Source organism: Lutra lutra, chromosome 2 (assembly GCF_902655055.1).
Source record: "Lutra lutra chromosome 2, mLutLut1.2, whole genome shotgun sequence".
NCBI classification, from domain to species: domain Eukaryota; kingdom Metazoa; phylum Chordata; class Mammalia; order Carnivora; family Mustelidae; genus Lutra; species Lutra lutra.
Genome location: NC_062279.1, coordinates 694,991 through 715,423, shown reverse-complemented (window position 1 = coordinate 715,423; position 20,433 = coordinate 694,991). Strand labels below are relative to the sequence as shown.

The 20,433-nt window shown below is 50.9% G+C and overlaps 1 protein-coding gene across 1 annotated transcript in view; it reads left to right on the top strand.

Annotated features, from left to right (window-relative positions):
• The first annotated feature begins 1,057 nt into the window (after window positions 1-1,057).
• Window positions 1,058-20,433, top strand: part of TDRP (testis development related protein) — a 42,525-nt gene continuing 23,149 nt past the window's right edge. Inside the window, exons 1-2 of the mRNA XM_047719687.1 lie at window positions 1,058-1,136; window positions 2,017-2,195. Coding sequence (XP_047575643.1) covers window positions 1,058-1,136; window positions 2,017-2,195 — 258 coding nt within the window. The remainder of the gene's footprint in view (window positions 1,137-2,016; window positions 2,196-20,433) is intronic.

Genomic DNA, 20,433 nt, shown 5'->3' with positions numbered 1-20,433 from the left:
CATCCCCCCACCTCCCCTCTGGAGACCATGGGTTCTGTAGAGTTAAGTTTTCTGGGTTGTCTTTTTTCCTTTGTTTTCCCTTGAACTCCGCACGTGAGTGAGATCCTACGGTGTTTGTCTGATTTCACTGAGCACCCACTGCTGGGTGTGTGCACTTCCCTGACACCCCAGCGCAGGGTCTTCTGTATCTTACTGTTCAGACAGGAAATGCGAGTCATGTTGTACTCTGGAATGTGCTAAGGCAAGACGGGCGAGAGATCCTGTGCTTCGGGGTGGGTCCTCTGACTGTCCAGCTTGGGGTCCAGTAGGGCCCTGCCCCACGCCCGCCGACAGCGATGGCGCCAGATCTTGGCCCGGAAAAGGCGGCCCGTAAAAGTCCCTTCTTGGGAGAGCCTGTGATCTACACCCACAAGTCCTGTCTGTCAGGGGTCGGGAAAGGCTGAGGATCCCGACCCCACTGTGGCCCTGAACCGCACCACTGCCCAGTGGGGCTTCTGGAGTGTGCTGGGCGGCCGCTGACGCGAGTGGGCGGCGGCCCCGAGCCGGGCTGCGGGACCCGTGCGGGGTCCGTGGGGCCCTGTGACTCAGCCGGCCCAGGTCTGGCCACCCAGCGGCCCTCTCCTGGACCCGGTACTCCATGGTCCTAAAGCCGCCCCCGCCCTGCCCCGGCCTGCGTCTGGACACAGCCGTCCACCTCTGTGGGCCGAGGCCACAGCCCCAGCGCCGCCGCCGCGCACGCCCATGGCCCCGCACGCCCGCGGCCCCGCACACTGCGGCCGCGCACACCTGCTGCAGCCGGAGTGCGGGGAGGAGAGGGACAGGGCAGGCCGGTCCCCGAGCCCCGGGTTCGTCTGCGGGAAAGCCGAAGCCTGGACGCCGCCGCGCCCCGAGACACCTACGACCCAGACCCGTACCGGACGGCCGCCGCCGGAGGCCGAGTCCTCCCCCGGGGTCACAGCCCAGCGCATGCCGCCTTTCCTTTTGGGGGCGGAAGCCCGGCGGGCGGAGGGCAGTGGGCATGCGCACTGAGCCTGCCCCGCGTCCGGCGGCCGTCGCCATGGTGACCGCAGCGGGGCCGCCCGGGCCCCGCCCCCCGCGCCACCGCCCAGCGGACCTGGCCGCGCCCCAAGGCCGGGGTGAGGGGTCGGCGGGGATTGGAAGGGTGGTGGTCCCGGGGTGAGGCGGGGCCCAGGAGGAGGGGTCGGGCTCGGGCTGAAGGGGCGGCCCGGAATGGGGGTCCCGGGGTAAGGGGGTCACCTCGGGGTGACGGGGTCAGACCGGGCTGGGGGAGGGGTCCTGGGTGAGGGCTGCCGGGTAGAGGGGGCGAGATGAGGGGGCGGTAAAGGGTGGGGAGTCTCGGGGTGAGGGGGACCGCTTGACTTAGGGGACGGTCAGCTCGGGAGCGGGGAGGCCGAGGGTGACGAGTGGTCTGGGGTGAAGGGGTCCCGGAGTGGGGGAGAGCGGGGGAGGTGCCGGGATGAAAGAAGGTGGTGAGCGGTGCGGGGCCCCGAGGTGAAGGTGTCAGCTCGGGGTAGGGGAGTCGACCCAGGGTTGGGGGGGGTGAGCGGTAGCCACCAGAAGGGGAGCCCCGGGTGAGGGTGGCGGGACGGGGCCCCCACCAAAGGCCGTGAGGGGCGGGGTCTCGCGGAGGGGGCGGTGAGGGGGGCGGGACCATCGCTGGGAGGAGAGGCAGCGTGGTCCTGGGGGCCTGGGCCGGGCCCGGCGGGGTGGGGGGAGCGACCTTGGTTTGGGGGGCCACAAGGAGGAGCCGAGGCGGGGGTGCGGTGGGAGGGCGGCCTGGTGTGCGGGTGGGCCTGCTTGGTCTTGGGGTCTGGGACCCGCTTGGGGAGGGGGCCTGTGCCGGGCGCGGTGGGCGGGTATGGTGGGCAGGCCCGGTGCGGGCGGGGGCGGGGGCTCGGGCCGCCCGGGGTGGGTCCGGTCCGGGCGGGGTGGGCTGGGCCCCGCCGCCGCCGCTCCGCCCCGCCCTGCCCCACTGGCCGCGTCCCGGTCCCGCAGGAGCCGCAGCCCGAGCGTCGGCGCGCTGCGGGCCGGCGGAGCAGGGGCGCGGAGACGCACGGACCGCGGAGCCTCCCCGGAGCATGTGGAAGCTGAACCGGAGCCGGGTGCTCCTGGACGAGCCCCCCGAGGAGGAGGACGGCTTGCCAGGGGGGCCGCCGCCGGCCGCCGCCGCCGCCCAGGTAGGGGGAGGTACGGGCGGAGGAGCGCGGAGGGGTGTGCGCGCCGGGCCCGGGGCAGTGCGCAGTCGGGGCGCGCGGCTGGGGGCGCGCAGGTGGGGCTGCGCAGGTGAGGCCCGGCCACGGGGCCGCGCCGCTGTGGTCCGCGTGGGCCCCCCAGGTTCGCGGGCGTTGAACCCCACGTCCTCGCCGGGCACCCCGCCGGCGGCCGTGGGGGCGGCTCCCTGGGACCTTGGCGAGTCCGCGCCGCGCGGGTCCTGGGCGGCTGCGGGCAGGGGGTGCTGCGCGCGGACGCGAGGACGCGCTCGGACACTGCTGCGGGTTAGGGTTTCCTTGAACCTTTGTGTGGGGGAAGGAGGCAGGTGTCCTTCGTGCGGAAAACAGAGGGACGCGGGCCTTGCCGGCTGGGAGATATGCTTGGAATGCTCAGAATTTTTTAATTAAAAAGGATCCCAGGTGGGGCCTGGATGCGTTACATGTGTGCCCCCCCCCTTTCCAACGCAGCGGTCTTTTTCTCGCTCGATGAAATTGAGGTCAGAAATTCAGCTTTTCTTTTTATTTAAAAGGACGTGGTCATAAAATTTCTTTTTCTCTTTTCTTTTGTTTTTGTTTTTGTTTTTGCTTTTGTTAAATGTTTGGAAACTCCTGCTGCTGTTGAGCCTCTTACCGAAGTTAATGATGTGTTTCCTTCTGAGGAGCTGTGGGTAGTTGAGGAGATCGTCTCCTCCCCGGTGGGAGGAACGTAACTTAGTTTCCAGACTGAAGCAGTTCATCCCCACAGCTATTTCTTGTAGGACTAAAGTGCATCTGATGAACCGTTTAAATACGGTTCCTATCTGAGCTGGCCTTCCAGTGCGCTGTTCGGTAGTGTTAGTGCCCATCCAGCTTCCAGCTTCTTTAGTCCGAAAAAAAAATTTTTTTTTAAGATTTTATTTATTTATTTGACAGAGAGAGATCACAAGTAGGCAGAGAGGCAGGCAGAGAGAGAGGAGGAAGCAGGCTCCCTGCTGAGCAGAGAGCCCGATGTGGGGCTCGATCCCAGGACCCTGAGATCATGACCTGAGCCGAAGGCAGTGGCTTAACCCACTTAGGCGCCCCTTTAGTCCGAAAATTTTATGATTGCTCTGAACAGCAACTCTCTTAAACATAATGTGGAGCATTTATATGTTGTTGTTCGTATGTGGCGATGGAATTATTTAGTATTTGAATTGGTCCTGTCTGCACTGTTAACACTTCTTTTTTTTTTTTTTTAATTTTTTATTTTTTCAGCATAACAGTATTCATTATTTTTGCACCACACGCAGTGCTCCATGCAATCCGTGCCCTCTCCAATACCCACCACCTGGTGCCCCCAACCTCCCACCCCCCACCCCTTCAAAATTCTCAGCTCGTTTTTCAGAGTCCATAGTCTCCCATGGTTCACCTCCCCTTCCAATTTCCCTCAACTCCCTTCTCCTCTCCATCTCCCCTTGTCCTCCATGCTATTTGTTATGCTCCACAAATAAGTGAAACCATATGATAATTGACTCTCTCTGCTTGACTTATTTCACTCAGCATAATCTCTTCCAGTCCCGTCCATGTTGCTACAAAACTTGGGTATTCATCCTTTCTTTTTTCTTTTTCTTTTTTTTTTTTTCTTTATAAACATATATTTTTATCCCCAGGGGTACAGGTCTGCGAATTGCCAGGTTTACACACTTCACAGCACTCACCATAGCACATACCCTCCCCAATATCCATAACCCCACCCCCCTCTCCCAACCCCCTCCCCCCCATCAACCCTCAGTTTGTTTTGTGAGATTAAGAGTCACTTATGGTTTGTCTCCCTCCCAATCCCATCTTGTTTCATTTACTCTTCTCCTACCCCCTCAACCCCCCATGTTGCATCTCCTCTCCCTCATATCAGGGAGATCATATGATAGTTGTCTTTCTCCGATTGACTTATTTCGCTAAGCATGATACCCTCTAGTTCCATCCACGTTGTCGCAAATGGCAAGATTTCATTTCTTTTGATGGCTGCATAGTATTCCATTGTGTATATATACCACATCTTCTTTATCCGTTCGTCTGTAGATGGACATCTAGGTTCTTTCCATAGTTTGGCTATTGTAGACATTGCTGCTATAAACATTCGGGTGCACGTGCCCCTTCGGATCACTACGTTTGTATCTTTAGGGTAAATACCCAGCAGTGCAATTGCAGGGTCATAGGGTAGTTCTATTTTCAACATTTTGAGGAACCTCCATGCTGTTTTCCAGAGTGGTTGCACCAGCTTGCATTCCCAACCAACAGTGTAGGAGGGTTCCCCTTTCTCCGCATCCTCGCCAACATCTGTCATTTCCTGACTTGTTAATTTTAGCCATTCTGACTGGTGTGAGGTGATATCTCATGGTGGTTTTGATTTGTATTTCCCTGATGCCGAGTGATATGGAGCACTTTTTCATGTGTCTGTTGGCCATCTGGATGTCTTCTTTGCAGAAATGTCTGTTCATGTCCTCTGCCCATTTCTTGATTGGGTTCTTTGTTCTTTGGGTGTTGAGTTTGCTAAGTTCTTTATAGATTTGGACACTAGCCCTTTATCTGATATGTCATTTGCAAATATCTTCTCCCATTCTGTCAGTTGTCTTTTGGTTTTGTTCACTGTTTCCTTTGCTGTGCAAAAGCTTTTGATCTTGATAAAATCCCAATAGTTCATTTTGCCCTTGCTGTCCCTTGCCTTTGGTGATGTTCCTAGGAGATGTTGCTGCGGCTGAGGTCGAAGAGGTTGCTGCCTGTGTTCTCCTCAAGGATTTTGATGGATTCCTTTCTCACATTGAATCCTTCATCCATTTTGAGTCTATTTTCGTGTGTGGTGTAAGGAAATGATCCAATTTCATTTTTCTGCATGTGGCTGTCCAATTTTCCCAACACCATTTATTGAAGAGGCTGTCTTTTTTCCATTGGACATTCTTTCCTACTTTGTCGAAGATGAGTTGACCATAGAGTTGAGGGTCCATTTCTGGGCTCTCTATTCTGTTCCATTGATCTATGTGTCTGTTTTTTGTGCCAGTACCATGCTGTCTTGATGATGACAGCTTTGTAATAGAGCTTGAAGTCCGGAATTGTGATGCCACCAACTTTGGCTTTCTTTTTCAATATTCCTTTGGCTATTCGAGGTCTTTTCTGGTTCCATATAAATTTTAGGATTATTTGTTCCATTCTTTGAAAAAAAAAATGGATGGTACTTTGATAGGAATTGCATTAAATGTGTAGATTGCTTTAGGTAGCATAGACATTTTCACAATATTTATTTTTCCAATCCAGGAGCATGGAACATTTTTCCATTTCTTTGTGTCTTCCTCAATTTCTTTCATGAGTACTTTATAGTTTTCTGAGTATAGATTCTTAGTCTCTTTGGTTAGGTTTATTCCTAGGTATCTTATAGTTTTGGGTGCAATTGTAAATGGGATGGACTCCTTAATTTCTCTTTCTTCTGTCTTATTGTTGTGTAGAGAAATGCAACTGATTTCTGTGCATTGATTTATATCCTGACACTTTACTGAATTCCTGTACAAGTTCTAGCAGTTTTGGAGTGGAGTCTTTTGGGTTTTCCACATAGAGTATCATATCATCTGCAAAGAGTGATAGCTTGACTTCTTCTTTGCCGATTTGGATGCCTTTAATTTCCTTTTGTTGTCTGATTGCTGAGGCTAGGACTTCTAGTACTATGTTGAAGAGCAGTGGTGATAACGGACATCCCTGCCATGTTCCTGACCTTAGCGGAAAAGCTTTCAGTTTTCTCCTTTGAGAAGGATATTTGCGGTGGGTTTTTCACAGATGGCTTTGATAATATTGAGGTATGTGCCGTCTATCCCTACACTTTGAAGAGTTTTGATCAGGAAGGGATGCTGTACTTTGTCGAATGCTTTTTCAGCATCTATGGAGAGTATCATATGATTCTTGTTCTTTCTTTTATTAATGTGTTGTATCACATTGATTGATTTGCGGATGTTGAACCAACCTTGCAGCCCTGGAATAAATCCCACTTGGTCGTGGTGAATAATCCTTTTTTTTTTAAGATTTTATTTATTTATTTGGCAGAGAGAGATCACAAGTAGACGGAGAGGAAGGCAGAGAGAGAGAGAGAGAGGGAAGCAGGCTTCTTGCTGAGCAGAGAGCCCGATGTGGGACTCGATCCCAGGACCCTGAGATCATGACCCGAGCCGAAGGCAGCGGCCTAACCCACTGAGCCACCCAGGCGCCCCTGAATAATCCTTTTAATGTACTGTTGAATCCTATTAGCTAGTATTTTGGCGAGAATTTTTGCATCTGTGTTCATCAAGGGTATTGGTCTGTAGTTCTCTTTTTTGTTGGGATCCTTGTCTGGTTTTGGGATCAAGGTGATGCTGGCCTCATAAAATGAGTTTGGAAGTTTTCCTTCTATTTCTATTTTTTGGAACAGTTTCAGGAGAATAAGAATTAGTTCTTCTTTAAATGTTTGGTAGAATTCCCCCGGGAAGCCGTCTGGCCCTGGGCTTTTGTTTGTTTGGAGATTTTTGATGACTGTTTCAATCTCCTTACTGGTTATGGGTCTGTTCAGGCTTTCTATTTCTTCCTGGTTCAGTTGTGGTAGTTTATATGTCTCTAGGAATGCATCCATTTCTTCCAGATTGTCAAATTTGTTGGCGTAGAGTTGCTCATAGTATTTCTTATAATTGTCTGTATTTCTTTGGTGTTCGTTGTGATCTCTCCTCCTTCATTCATGATTTTATTTATTTGGGTCCTTTCTCTTTTCTTTTTGATAAGTCTGGCCAGGGGTTTATCAATCTTATTAATTCTTTCAAAGAACCAGCTCCTAGTTTCGTTGATTTGTTCTATTGTTTTTTTGGTTTCTATTTCATTGATTTCTGCTCTGATCTTTATGATTTCTCTTCTCCTGCTGGGTTTAGGGTTTCTTTCTTGTTCTTTCTCCAGCTCCTTTAGGTGTAGGGTTAGGTTGTGTACCTGAGACCTTTCTTGTTTCTTGAGAAAGGCTTGTACCACTATATATTTTCCTCTTAGGACTGCCTTTGTTGTGTCCCACAGATTCTGAACCGTTGTGTTTTCATTATCATTTGTTTCCATGAATTTTTTCAATTCTTCTTTAATTTCCTGGTTGACCCATTCATTCTTTAGAAGGATGCTGTTTAGTCTCCATGTATTTGGGTTCTTTCCAAATTTCCTCTTGTTATTGAGTTCTAGCTTTAGAGCATTGTGGTCTGAAAATATGCAGGGAATGATCCCAATCTTTTGATACCGGTTGAGGCTTGATTTAGGACCAAGAATGTGATCTATTCTGGAGAATGTTCCATTGCACTGTTAACACTTCTAATGGATCCTCTTTCTTACAGAATTGTCAGCTTAGCTCACAGCATGTTTTTTTTCATATTTTAATAGACTTTCTTCTTTAGGTACCCAGCAAAATTGAGTGGAAAAGACAAAGCGTTTCCCCATACTCCCTGTCCCCGCATCTGCCTGGCCCTTGCCCAGTCAGCCTCCCATTTGTTGTCATTGGTGAACCTCTGTTATCTGGGGGTCCACGTGGTACACGCAGGCGCTTACCCCGGGGGTGGGGGTGTGTGTCTGATACATTTTGAAGAATGTAACGTGAAATGTCTGCACTGTTAGAGAACCAGAACAGTTTCCCTAACCCTGAGACCCTACAGACCTCCTGTTCTACTTCCTCATCCCTCCCTTGTGCCCCGGGTTGTGTCTTTCTTTTTCAGGAGGTCCTAGAGTTAGATACGGGACGGAGCCTTCTCAGACTGGCCTGTCTTGTGTAGCAGTCTGTGTTTGTGGTTCCTCTGTCCCTTCCAGGCTCGAGAGCTCTTTTCTCTTTAGATCTAAGTAGCATTTCATTGTGCGGTTGCACCATGTGTCCATCAACCTGCGGAAGGCATCCTGGTGGCTTCCAGGTTTTGGCAGTTAGGAACGAAGCTGCTTGCTCTGTGCAGGTGTTTGCGTGGACTTCAAGTTTTAACTCAGCGAAACGCTCAAGAGTGGACTGCGTCGGGGAGGGTGGGAGGCGGTTCAGTTCTGGGAGAACCCGCAGCTCTGCACCGTGGCTACACGGTGCGGCCTGTGCTCTGCGGGTAGCCTTTCCTGGGCACCAGGTGGTGACTGGTGGTTGCTGCTTGCCTTGCCGGCAACCTGGACCACCTTCTCCTTCCTCCACTCTTCGCTGAGGTGCCCAGAGCTTCGGGCCCTCGAACAGCCAGGTTGCTTGTTCTCTTCTTACTGATTTTGAAGAGTTCGTGTGTGTTTTGGTAACAATCCTTTATCACAGATGTCTTTCTCAACCACTTTCTCCTAGTCTGTGGGCTGCCTTCTTGCCAGTGGCTTTCACAGAGCAGAAGTTTTAATTTTGTAATTCTGTTGTGTTTGTAGAAGTTTTGATTTTAATGCAGCCCAGGTTGTCAGTTGGTTTTTCATGGAATGTGTGTTTTGTGTTGGATCTCATAAGTCACAGCCAAACCCACCGCCGTTTGGGTTTTGTTCTGTGTGTCCTGCGAGTGAGGTGTGGCTGTGTTTTTTGTGTTACTGTGTTCAGGGTATGTGTGGTTTACTGTGTGGAAGCCCTTGGCTGTGGAAATCCAAGGCGTGTGGACTTGGGGTGGGCTAGTCATACCCCACAAGCAGTTAGTCCCTTCAGGAGGACCCTTCTCTATCCCAAAGCCAGTTTTCCGTAGAATTACATTTTCAAATTCACGACACGTCTACTGTAAAACTTCTGCCTACAAGATTTTATTTTAACATTTAAAGAAGTAGGGATTCACGGCGGGAGGGACTAGTGGGTCTGTCCAGGCCTCGGTTCCGTAGGAGGAGGCTGTGTGTTGTGCTTTGTCTCCAGTCTTGGATGCGCCACAGTCAGCCTCTGCGGGGTCGCTCGTGCTGTGGGGTCGCTTGGGAGGGCAGAGAGCCTGCTGTCCTGCTCCAGGACCGTGTTTCGTCAGTGTTCCTGTCTGGTGTTCTGTGTCCTTGGAAATCAGCTCACATAGCTGTAATCCGTATCTTGTTTAAAAAGAAAAAAATAGCTTAGTGCCCAGTTGTAGTAAGTTTGAGATGTGAGGTGTTCAGAATTGGAACGTGGATGTGGGTAACCTGAACCGGCAGTAACCCCGAACTGTTACTACCACAGCTGTAACAGTAGAAAACTGTTTCTGAGCTGTCTTCAGACTGCTGGCCTTTGTTGTCACGAATATGCACTATTTTACATGAAAATTTAATAGTAAGGTTTATAAAGCGAATCAATGGTTGCAGTCATTTAACAAAGAGAGATAAGTTTTGGTAAGTCTCATGTTTATTGATTTTAGAGATTTTAGAGATTTTGTTTATTTTCTTATTTATTTGAGAGTGAGAGTGAGCATGAGTGGGGAGGAGAGGGAGAAACAGACTCCCCAGGGAGCCCCACGAGGGACTGGATCCCAGGACTGGGGATTGTGACCTGAGCTGAAGGCAGATGCTTCACTGACACAGCCCTCCAGGTGGCCCTGAGTATCTGTTTTTAAATTGACGTATCATTAGAAATGCGGTTCCTCACCGTGCCAGCCCGTGTTTGGCTAGAATGACGAATGGATAGCACAGCTCCAGAATTCCCCCAGATCCAGACGAGCTTGTCTGCAGGATTTGCGGGTTCTTGTGCTTGCTTGGCCTGTGGGGCGTTCCAGTCCTTTGCCAGGCCCATGTAGAGTGGCACGGCTGCATCCCTGGGCATAGCGAGTGACATGCGGACAGAAACGATCCAGGCTTGGTGTCTGTCTCTCCCAGGCCCTGGTGTACTGCTGTGTGAAGTGTTCCCCCGTAAATCCTAGGTTACAGTCATCACTCCTAGGACTTTAAAGTCCTAGTTTTGGGTTTACTTTCACTGGTTTTTTACTTAAGGTGGCATGACTTAGAACATTCTCGAAAACTCAGCCATCCACGTCACGTGTGCATTGGGCAGTGTGGGTTCAGTGAGAGTCAGACTGGGAGTGACTCTTCTGCCTGAGGTCACACGTCCTCTCTCCCGGGACCCCTCCAGGGAATGAGACGGGTAAACACCTGGGGGAAACATAGCCTTCTTTGCCTTGTGTCACGGATGGGGGTTAAGGTGTAAGACAGGCTAACCGACCCCAGCTTTAGCATTAGAAGCCAAAGACGGACGCTCAGGAGCACTTTTGCCAGTTGTTTAAGAATGAGCCAAGATCTGCACCGGGGACAGCCTCGAGAACTGGATGGATTTTGTTGTTTCCTTTTATTTATTTTTTTAAAGATTTTATTTATTTGACAGATCACAAGTAGGCAGAGGCAGGCAGAGAGAGAGGGGGGAAGCAGGCTCCCCGCTGAGCAGAGAGCCCGATGCCCGGGCTGATCCCAGGACCCTGGGATCATGACCTGAGTGGGAGGCAGAGACTTAACCCACTGAGCCACCCAGGCACCCCAGGATTTTGTTGTTTTCCTGTCTGTTTATGGCAGGCATCTGCGAAATCAGCACACGCTGAGCGAGCTCTTCTTGGGGAGACGTGGGGGTCAGATAAACCAGAGCTTCTGCCCTGAAAGTCTAGCGGGAGCTGCTCTGAGGGAAGATGGACTCTGGTCGCTTCTGCTCATCACAGAGCCTGAGGAGAGGAGGGACCCAGCTCACCGGTGGACGCAGGGCTGGCACACAGGGAGCGTGTCCTGGGCCGCCGGGTGGGCTTTCCACCTCCCAGGACAGCGGCAGGTGCTCCTGGCCGAGGACGCGGAGGCCGAGCTTCCGAGCCTGGCAGATGGCGCGGCGTCTGTGGAGCTCGCCCTGCGGAAGCACCGAGGCTGGTGCCCACCGCGCTCCTGTGTGAGGGACAGCCCAACGCCTCTCGGGAGTGCCCGCCGCGGCGCCCGGTGAGTGGAGCGCTTCAGTCGACAGAGATTTCTTGTTTTTAGGATTTTATTTATTGATTTGTCAGAGGGAGAGCAGAAGCAGGGGAGCGGCAGGGGCAGAGGGAGAGGGAGAAGCAGACACCCGCGGAGCAGGGAGCCCGATGCGGGACTCGGTCCCAGGACCCCGGGATCACGGCTGGAGCCTGAGGCTGGCGCGCGAGCCCCCGACCCCCGGGCGCCCGGTAGACATGGGTTTCACAGTAAGTGGCCGTCTCAGTTCCGGGGGTTATATGCCAGCTCGTGCCGCGGGCTGGACCCTGCGGGGAGCGCCGCAGGCGTGTCACTGCAGGGCCTCACGGTGACCTCTCCCTGGTGAGCTGTTGGTGCTGGGTTTGCAGAGTCGCCTCCTCGCTGAGGTTTGTTAGCGGCCCGAGCGTGACGTCTGGGCAGAGCTGCACGGGGTGTCGTCGTTTCCCTCTCCTGGCCGAGGCCAAGCGGGCGCCGCAGCGCCTTCCCTGGCCACTGTCCCCTCGCGGTCCCACCGGCCGTCTGTGCTGGGGGACGTGCTGTCCTGCACGGTCCCCGCGTCCTGCTGAAGCGCTGTCCGGCTTCCTTGGGGCAGGAGGCTGCGAGGTGCCCTGTGGGAAGGCTGGCGGCATTCGGGCACGTTGCAGTGCACCAGGTGAGGGGTCTCCTCGCAGAGACAGCCCTCTGGCAGGGACAGAGATGCGACCCTGCCCTTCCCCGAGAGCCGTGACTCCGTCGTGTAATTGAGACTCAGGGCCTTGCTGACGGTCACTCCAGTTTACACTCGCGGACGTTAGGGAGGTCAGGGTCTCGTGTGAACTCGCACAGTCGCCGAGAGGACTTCAAGCGCAGGTGTCGCTGGGTCCCGTGTGTGTGCGCGCGTGAGCGGGCCCTGCGCCTGGCCTGGGGCTTGAGCTCGAGCGCCAAGGCTGAGTTGCGCTCTACCGACCTGGCCGGCCAGGCGCTCTGCATTTATATTTTGGCTGCACTGTTGCCTTCATCAGGTCATCATAAACTTCTTCATTTTCTAAATGCTGACGCTTTATGTAAAGAAAGATTTTAGGGTTTCAGTGATCGGTGCCTTAGGGAGCACCGCCGCAGCGTGTTCTGGCTCAGGGCCCCGTATGGGGCGGCTGCACTTTCTGCTGTGCCGTGGGTGAAGCTCAGCGCCCGACACCGGTCTGATGCGGTGCGGAGGGTCGCCTGGTGAGCAGCAGGCGAGAAGGCCTGGAGGCCTGGGACCTGGGAGAGGAGAGCCATCGTGTGGCTCCTGCCCTTGTCTCCAAATACTTCCCTCTCCTGATTGTTGGAGGAGGGCACTGTCGCGGCCGGCTCTCGAGGCTGGGTGTGGACACAGGGCAAGCAGTGCGGCTACACCGGCGCAGGAAGGCTTATTTCGAGGAGACTCGGAAGCCCCATTCAGGAGCTCAGACTTCACCTTTTAGGTAGGTAATAAAGATTTTGCAGGAGGGCTCTGTGATGTTGTACAAGGATTGCTTGTTTGAGGAGCAGGGATTAGAGGCAAATGCAGTCAAGCAGGTAGGATTCTAGGGTGTGTGATAGGAGTGAATGAGGAGCCCGAGTTTGGAATGGAAGGTAGTCGAGATGCTGGAAGAAGAGCTCTCAGAGCTGCTCAGAGTCTGTGCCTTGGGAGGTGAGGTGGAGGCCCGAGGGGCGGCTGGAAGGGATCGGGACAGAGCAGGCCCCTCTGGGTGCAGCAGGGAAGCCGGAGGGCGGCCCTTCCAGAGCATAGGATCCAGGTGAGGATCCAGCCAGCGATCTGGTGCGGGAAGGGCAGCGCCGCTCAGATGTGCTCCAGGAAATCCGCAGGGCCTGGCTTTCCAGGCCGAGCTGGTGATGCGATTGGTAAGTGCACTGGAACCCCAGGAAAAGTGTGTTGACAGAGTCTCTGTCCAAGAGTCGGCAGGCCTGGGCCTCAGCCGTGTCACTAACTCTGTGACTGGAAGCCAGTAGTTATTCTGTGTCCTGCACGTTAGGTTACTGTAAAGGACCAGATAGTAAGTAGATGAAGCTCTTCTGGGGGCCAGATGGGCTCTGTCACTACTACCTAGCTTTGCCGCAGAGCAGACAAGCAGCCCTAGACAACAGGTAAATGCATGTGTGTGGGTGTGCCAATAAAACTTTATTTACAGAAGCAGCAGTGCTGGTCTTTGGGCCATTATTTGCAGACCTCTGCTTTATTTTTATTTTTATGTTATTGAAGTGTTGTTGACATAAAGTAGTATATTAGTTTCTTCAGGTGTACAACATTGATTCAGCATTGCTGTACTTTGTGGGTCACCATACAAAGGTGTTCCAGTGTTTTTGACTACATTCCCTGTGCCGTATGTCACATTCCCTGGTCTTTATTATTTTATAATTGGAAGCTGGTACCTTTCATCCCTCCCATCTGCGCCTGGTAGCTGACAGACTGTTCTATGCATTTATGAGTCTGTTCTATTTGTTCCTTTTTCCTTTTTTTTTTTGTTTGCTTTTAGATTCCATAAAGAAGTAAGATCATATGGTATTTGTCTTTCTGTATCTGACTTACTTCGTTTAGCATAATATGCTATACGTCCATCCATCTTGTTGGAAATGGCAAGATTTCATTCCTTTTTTATTGCTGAGTGATATTCCATTGTGTGTGTGTGTGTCTGTGTGCGTGCATGCCCATGCTGAGTACACACGTGTCACCTCGTCACGCATTCATTGGTCAGTGGACACTCTGGTTGCCTCTGCGTCTTGGCCACTGGAAGCAATGCTGCATGGAGCACATGGGTGCCGTGTCTTACTATACGTACGTTGTATTTCCAAGTGAACGTCTTTATTCACCATTACTCATTATAAAGGATAAAACTTAGGAACAGCGCCGGGAAGAGATGCAGGGGCATTGTATGGGGAGGGGTTCAGAGCTTCCTTGCCCTCTCTGGACACGCCCCTCCTAACACCTGAATGTGATTCCCGGCCTGGTGGGTCCCCAAACCAATCATTTCAGAGGTTTGAGGGAGGCTCCATTCCCAAGGCTGGCTAGATGACCCCTCTGGCCCATTTCCAGGGCTTTCCTTTCATGGGCCAGGGAGGGGATGGCAGCAGCCTGAAAGTGCTGTCCAGGTTGGCTTTTCTGGTGACCAGGCCGGCCACAGCTCTCTAGCCCCCTCCTCAGCCACATGATTTGCATACAAAAGGCTGTAAATTCCAAGGGTTTTAGAAGCTTCATGCCAGGAAACAAGGACAAAGACCAAATAATTTTTCACTCTACCACACCCAATATTTGATTTGTTACAAATATGTATGAATTTCAAATTAGACATTTTATCAAGATAGGTAAATGATTTTTTTAAGAACTTCTAAAAAAATGATAAAAATCTGTGTATTTCTCTTTGTTTGTTCCCTCTTGCTTTTATGCCTAGAAAGGCATTTCCTTCCCTGAGATCAGATTCTTCTAGTTCCTTTATGGCGTCATTTAAAAGGAATAACTCTTTCATCTCTGTGGAATTTATTTTGCTGTCTGCTGTGTAAATAAGGATCTAACTTTTTTTCTCAAAATACATTATCAGTTATTTTAAATCCATTAAAAAAAATAGTTCTTTTACCTTCTTTTTCATGCCACCTACTGTGTACTTAGATCACTGTGTGCTGGGGTGTGTTAGATTTTCCATTCTGTTCTCTTGAGTTCTTCTGTGTATTCTTGTCCCATTCCTGCAGTTTGGCTAAGTTTTATAATGCATTTAATAACAGGTGGGTGGCTCAGTGGGTTAAGCAACTGCCTTCGGCTCCAGTCATGATCCCAGGGTCCTGGGATCGAGCCCTGCATTGGGCTCCCTGCTCAGTGGGGAGTCTGCTTCTCCCTCTCCCACTGCTTCTCTGCCTGCTTGTGCTCTCTTGCCCTCTCTGTCAAGTAAATAAATAAAATCTTAAAAAAAAAAAACAAACGGGTACCCACAAGTTACCTTTAATTAGACTTAAAAATATGTCTTCCCTTTCCTGTTCACTTTTTTTACTTGTGTGTTATTGAACCAGTTTTTAATTTTCTTTTTGTTTTTAATAGACTTTATTTTGTGGGGAGGCAGTTTTAGGTTCACAGCAGAATTGAGGGGATGATGCAGAGATGTCCCGTGGACTGCACGCCCCCCCCAGCATCAGCACCCCCACCAGATGGTGCATTTGCCACCAGTGATCTGATGAACCCTGTGGACGTGTCACTCTTGGTGGTGCACGCTCTGTGGGGTTGCACAAATGTGTGATGACACGCCGTCATTGTAGTGTTGTGTAATGTAGTCTCCCCTCTGCCTGCCCTCTCTCACCCCCAAACCTCTGCTGACCTCTGGTCTTAGCACCGCCAGAGTTCGGCCTTGCCCGGGTTGCCACGGAGTTGGAATCAAGCGTAGATTTTTCAGACCAACTTCTTTCACTCAGTGATCTGCATTTCTGTTTCCTCCCTTGTCTTTTCATGGCTTGAAGGCTCCTTTCTTTTTGGTGCTGAGGAAGATTTTGTTGTGAATGGACCACCGTAGCAGTGCAGTAACTGAAGGATGTCTTGGTTGCTTCCAAGTAATGGAAATTATGAATGAAGCTGTGTGCAGGTTTTCGAGGGGCGCTAAGTTTTTGACTTGTTTGGGTGGAAATTCAGGAGTGCAGCTGGTGGGTCGCATGGTGAGCGCATGCTTCGTTTTGAAAGAAGCCGCCATGCTGGCCTCGGGTGGCCGGTGCGTGCCCACCAGCAGCGCGGGGACAGTCGCTGCCCGTCCTCGCCAGTACCCGTGCGGGGAGCTGGTCTGCAGCGTGGCTGCTCTGACGGTTGTGTGACGGTGTCTCGTAACTCGCAGTGCCCCGGTGACATGGGATAGGGACCATCTTCTCATGCACGGGTCACCATCAGCATATCTTGAGTCAGTGCAGGACATTCTCGTTGGAAGAAACGTGCCGGGCCCCTCTGCCCTGAGGAGCGCACCAGCCTGGCCGTGTGCGGACGCCCGTGCCGCTGCCGCCATCGTGTCTTTGCGCCGGGAAGTGGGAACAGGCTCGCTTTGGTTTGAGGACAGGGATCCGCCTTTGTGGTTTTACTCTGTCTTTGGTGAGTGTTTGTTCAAGTTTTTTGCCCATTTTTAAATTGGTTTTTCATTTTCTCATTGTTGACTTTTAAGACTTCTTTGTATGTTTTGGACAACAGTCCTTTATCAGTTTGTCTTTTGCGAATATTTTCTTTCAGTCTATGGATTTTCCTCTCACTCTCTTGGATTTGATCTCTGGTCTTGTGTTCCACGCTCCTGAGGGCCAACGGCAGTGCCAGAGTTGACAGCAGCTCTCTGGGTCTCAGGAGCCCTGGGGAGCAGCAGCCTGGATCTGGGTCTCCTGAGGCCTGTGCGCCCCGGAGCCACCGTCGGTTCTGCCCTCCATTCCACCCCCACTGAGGAGTCACCCTGCCAGCCCCGCACGGTTGTTCAGGAAGAAGTGACGTTTTCTAATGTCATGTGCCATTTATAATCGTCATTTATTCAGCTCTTCCTTTTAATATAATTGGTTAAGGCAACATGTAAACTTTTTTTTCTGGATATTTTTAATGGTTTTATTCTCGTGAGTGGCTTCTTTCCTGTCGTCTTTAACTGTAATAAAGCTATTTTTTCTATTTAGCCACTTCCTTAGGTCTAACAGTTCATTTGGTGCTTTTCCATTTTTTCATTATTTAGTCTCAGTATTAATAATTGTAATTTCCTTTTGAGTAGTTTTAATTCATTTCTATATCATGCATTGTACTGATTAGAATTTACAGAATAATCCTGAGTAAACGAAGTTAGAGGACTGTCATGTGTTCCGTCTGATGTCAGTGGGCCATGCTGGCTAGAATGTCATTTGTTTAGAGAGGACTTTAAGCTCACTAGTACACACACTACTTTAACACTGCTAGTTATAGTCAGAGTTATTTCATAGTATTACAGATACAGGGATTTTTTTTGTTTCTTTGTTTTGTTTTGATTTTAGCTGTCCCAGGGATTGCTAATTGAGCATTTAAAAATTGTAGAAAGTGTAGGTCAGAAAAGATCCTTGGAGGGAGGGGGTGCGAGGGGGCGGGAGCGGTGAGATTGCATCCGGCAGCTCTCCTGAGTCAGAGTGCGCTCTGATTCACGAAGTGCGCGCTGCAGAGGCGCTGGATGGTTCCCACCAAGCTGCAGAGCTGCTCAGTGGGGCCCAGAAGCCTAACCTGCACTCCCAGGATGAATGCAGACTTAGACTTTATTCAGAGTTATTAGCTGGAACATAATAAATTCTCAGTTGTAAAACTCTTCCTTTTCTAGATTATTTTTTCTGGGTAAATTCCATCAATGTTCAGCTCCTTCATGTTACAAAATTAGAAACTTAATATTAGGGTAGGTCTCCGCCCTTGGGGACTCTCCTGCCGGCTGGTGCCCGCCGTGGATGGTGACAGTGGGACGAGGCGATGAGTGTCACCTTGCATGGGTGCAGGCAGTGGGGGGGCCTCCTGTCCACCAGCTGGGAGGAGAAAACTGAGGACCCCCTTGTCTTTGCCAGACTCCGTGTACCTGTGCTCCTTGGGAAGGGGTTGAATTTGGGCCAGAGTTTGTTGGGGAGGGAGGAGACAGGGCTTGAGGACCATTCTGCTGGTGTAGCCGGTCAGTCATGGGGTGGGTGCGGAACAAGTGGTTCTTCCCATCTCCACACTGTTGGCTAATGCACTGCATCTCTGGAGTCTTCAGGCTTGTCAGTGACATCCTGGTCTCTGGACTGGGGCAGAGAAGGAAAGCGACCTCTGGTTCCTGCAGTGCAGTGGTTCTGCGTGAGCTATGGAGGCATTGATGAAGGAGGCCTCTAGTTCCCCCTGAGTCGTGGGCTGTGTGTGGTCCAGAGAGCACAGGGTCCGCCCACTGCCCTGACATTCTCGCAGCATTTGGAAGGTAGTTCTGTATTAAATCTTCTGTTCAGAGCAAATGTTTCATGTTGATTGTGCCGAAGCTTTGTAGGCACCGCATGTCTGATGGCCTTGATGGGAGTGTGTGCGACAGTCATGGTCCTCGGCGTTCTTGCTCAGACAGCAGTATGTGGGTAAGATGGGAAATGCGCGTGGGACACAGTTATGGGTTGTTTCCTGTTTCAGGACTGCTCTTAGGCACCTGCCTGTGGGCTGTGGGCAGGGACTGCAGCCTTGGGCTCGCAGGGCGCGGCTGCTGGTGGTGGATGTGGCGAGAAGGAGAAGGACCTCCGAGCTGGAGCTCATCCTCATGGCATTCTCTCCCTTTTCCTTTTAAACCGCTTTACTGAAATATTGCTCCTGTAACATTCAGTTTGCCCACTTACTGTGTAGACTGATGGTTCAGCGTATTCACAGATAGGTGACCTCTCAACTCGACGACAGAATTTTTGCGACCTCAAAAGGAAATCCATTCCTGAAGCTGTGCGCTCTGCTGTCTCTCTCCCCAAGCAGCCCTGAGCAGCGCTGATGTAATTTGTATCATAGAGATTTTAGTATATTTCGTGGCCATTTTACTGGCCTCTTTCACTTAATGTAACTTTTAAAGATTCGTTCATGTTGTGCATTTATCAGTACTTCATTACTTCTGATTGCCAAATAAGTTCTTATCATACCAATCTACCCTGGACGTTTGGGCTCCTTCCGCTCTTGGCTCTTGTGAATACTGGGATGTTGTAAACGTGTGTAGAAGATTTTGTGTGGACTTGTTTTCTGTTGGGTGGTGTGTATCTAGGGGTACAGTCGCTGGGTGTGCTAGAAGACCGTTCATGTCCACCCCCTCCCCAGATTCGTATGTGGAACCCTAATCCCCAGTGTGATGGTCCTTTGGACGTGGTAGGTTATGACACCGCTCCTGCGTGGCCTTAAGTGCCTTTACGAAGAGGACCCTCCAGAGCTCGCCGGCTTCTTCTGCCATGTCAGGACCCAGGGGTCAGCTCGCCGTCCGTGAGCCAGGAAGAAGGCCCTCACCACACACTTAAGCCCATTGCTACCTTGATCTAGCACTTCCAGACTCTAAAACTTGGAATAAATTTCTGTTTTTTCTAAGCCGCCCCGTCTGTAGGATTGTGTTAGAGCAGCCTGGAGACCGAGACACTGGGTCATACGGCAACTGTGTGTGTGATCATTTCAGGAACCTGCTGGACTGTGTTCCTGGGTACTTGCACCACTTGACATTCCCAGCAGTCATGTATGAAGATCTGAGTTCTTCCTTTTTAAAATTTTTTGAATTAACTATTTATCTTTTTAAGAGATTTTGTTAGAGAGAGGGCACAAGCCAGACCTGGAGAGGGGCAGGAGAAGCAGATGCCCCACTGAGCAGGGAGCGCAACGTGGGGCCCAGTCCCAGGACTCTGGGATCATGACCTGAAGTGGCGGCAGCCGCTTCACCGCTGAGTTCCCCCGGTGCTCCGCGGGTCTGGTTTCTCCACACCCCTGTTATTATCTGACTTTTCGATTGTAGCCATCCTAGTGGGGTCGAAGTAGTAGCTCATTGTGGTTTTGATTTGTGTTTTCCTGATGTACTGAGTATCTGTCCATGTGCTTATTGCCCATTTATACAGCTTTTGGAGAGAGATTATTCTGATGCTTTGCTTATTTTTAAAACTTGGGTTTTCTTTTTACTATTAAATGTTAAAGTTTTTCATATGTTTTTTTTTTTTTTTTTAGATTTTATTTATTTATTTGTCAGAGTGAGAGAGAGAGTGCACAGCAGACAGAGTAGTAAGCAGAGGGAGAAGCAGGCTCCCCACCGAGCAAGGAGCCTGATGTGGGACTCGATCCCAGGATGCTGGGATCATGACCTGAGCTGAAGGCAGTGGCTTAACCAACCGAGCCACCCAGGCGTCCCAAGGTTCTTCATATATTCTTGATTCAAGTCCTTATCTGATGATAGGATTTGTAAATATTTTCTCACGTTCTGTGTGTTGACGTCACTTTCTTGATGGTGTCCTTAGAGGCACAGTTTTTAAAAATAATGACGAACTCCAGTTTTTCTCTTTTTCTTTTGTTGCTTCTGGTTTAGTATCTTATCTAGGAATCCTTTTCCAAGATCTTAAAGATTTGCTCCCTATGTTTTCTGCTAAGTGTTTCACAATTTTAGTTCCTTTATTTTTTTATTTTTATTTTTTAAAAGATTTTATTTATTCATTTGACAGAGATCACAAGTAGGCAGAGAGGCAGGTGGGGGGGCGTTGGAAGCAGGCTCCCTGCTGAGCAGAGAGCCCGATGTGGGGCTCGATCTCAGGACCCTGAGATCATGACCTGAGCCAAAGGCAGAGGCTTTAACCCACGGAGCCACCCTTAGCTCTTATATGTAGATCCACCATCATTTTGAGTCAGCATTTGTATGCGGTGTGAGGTAAGGGTGCA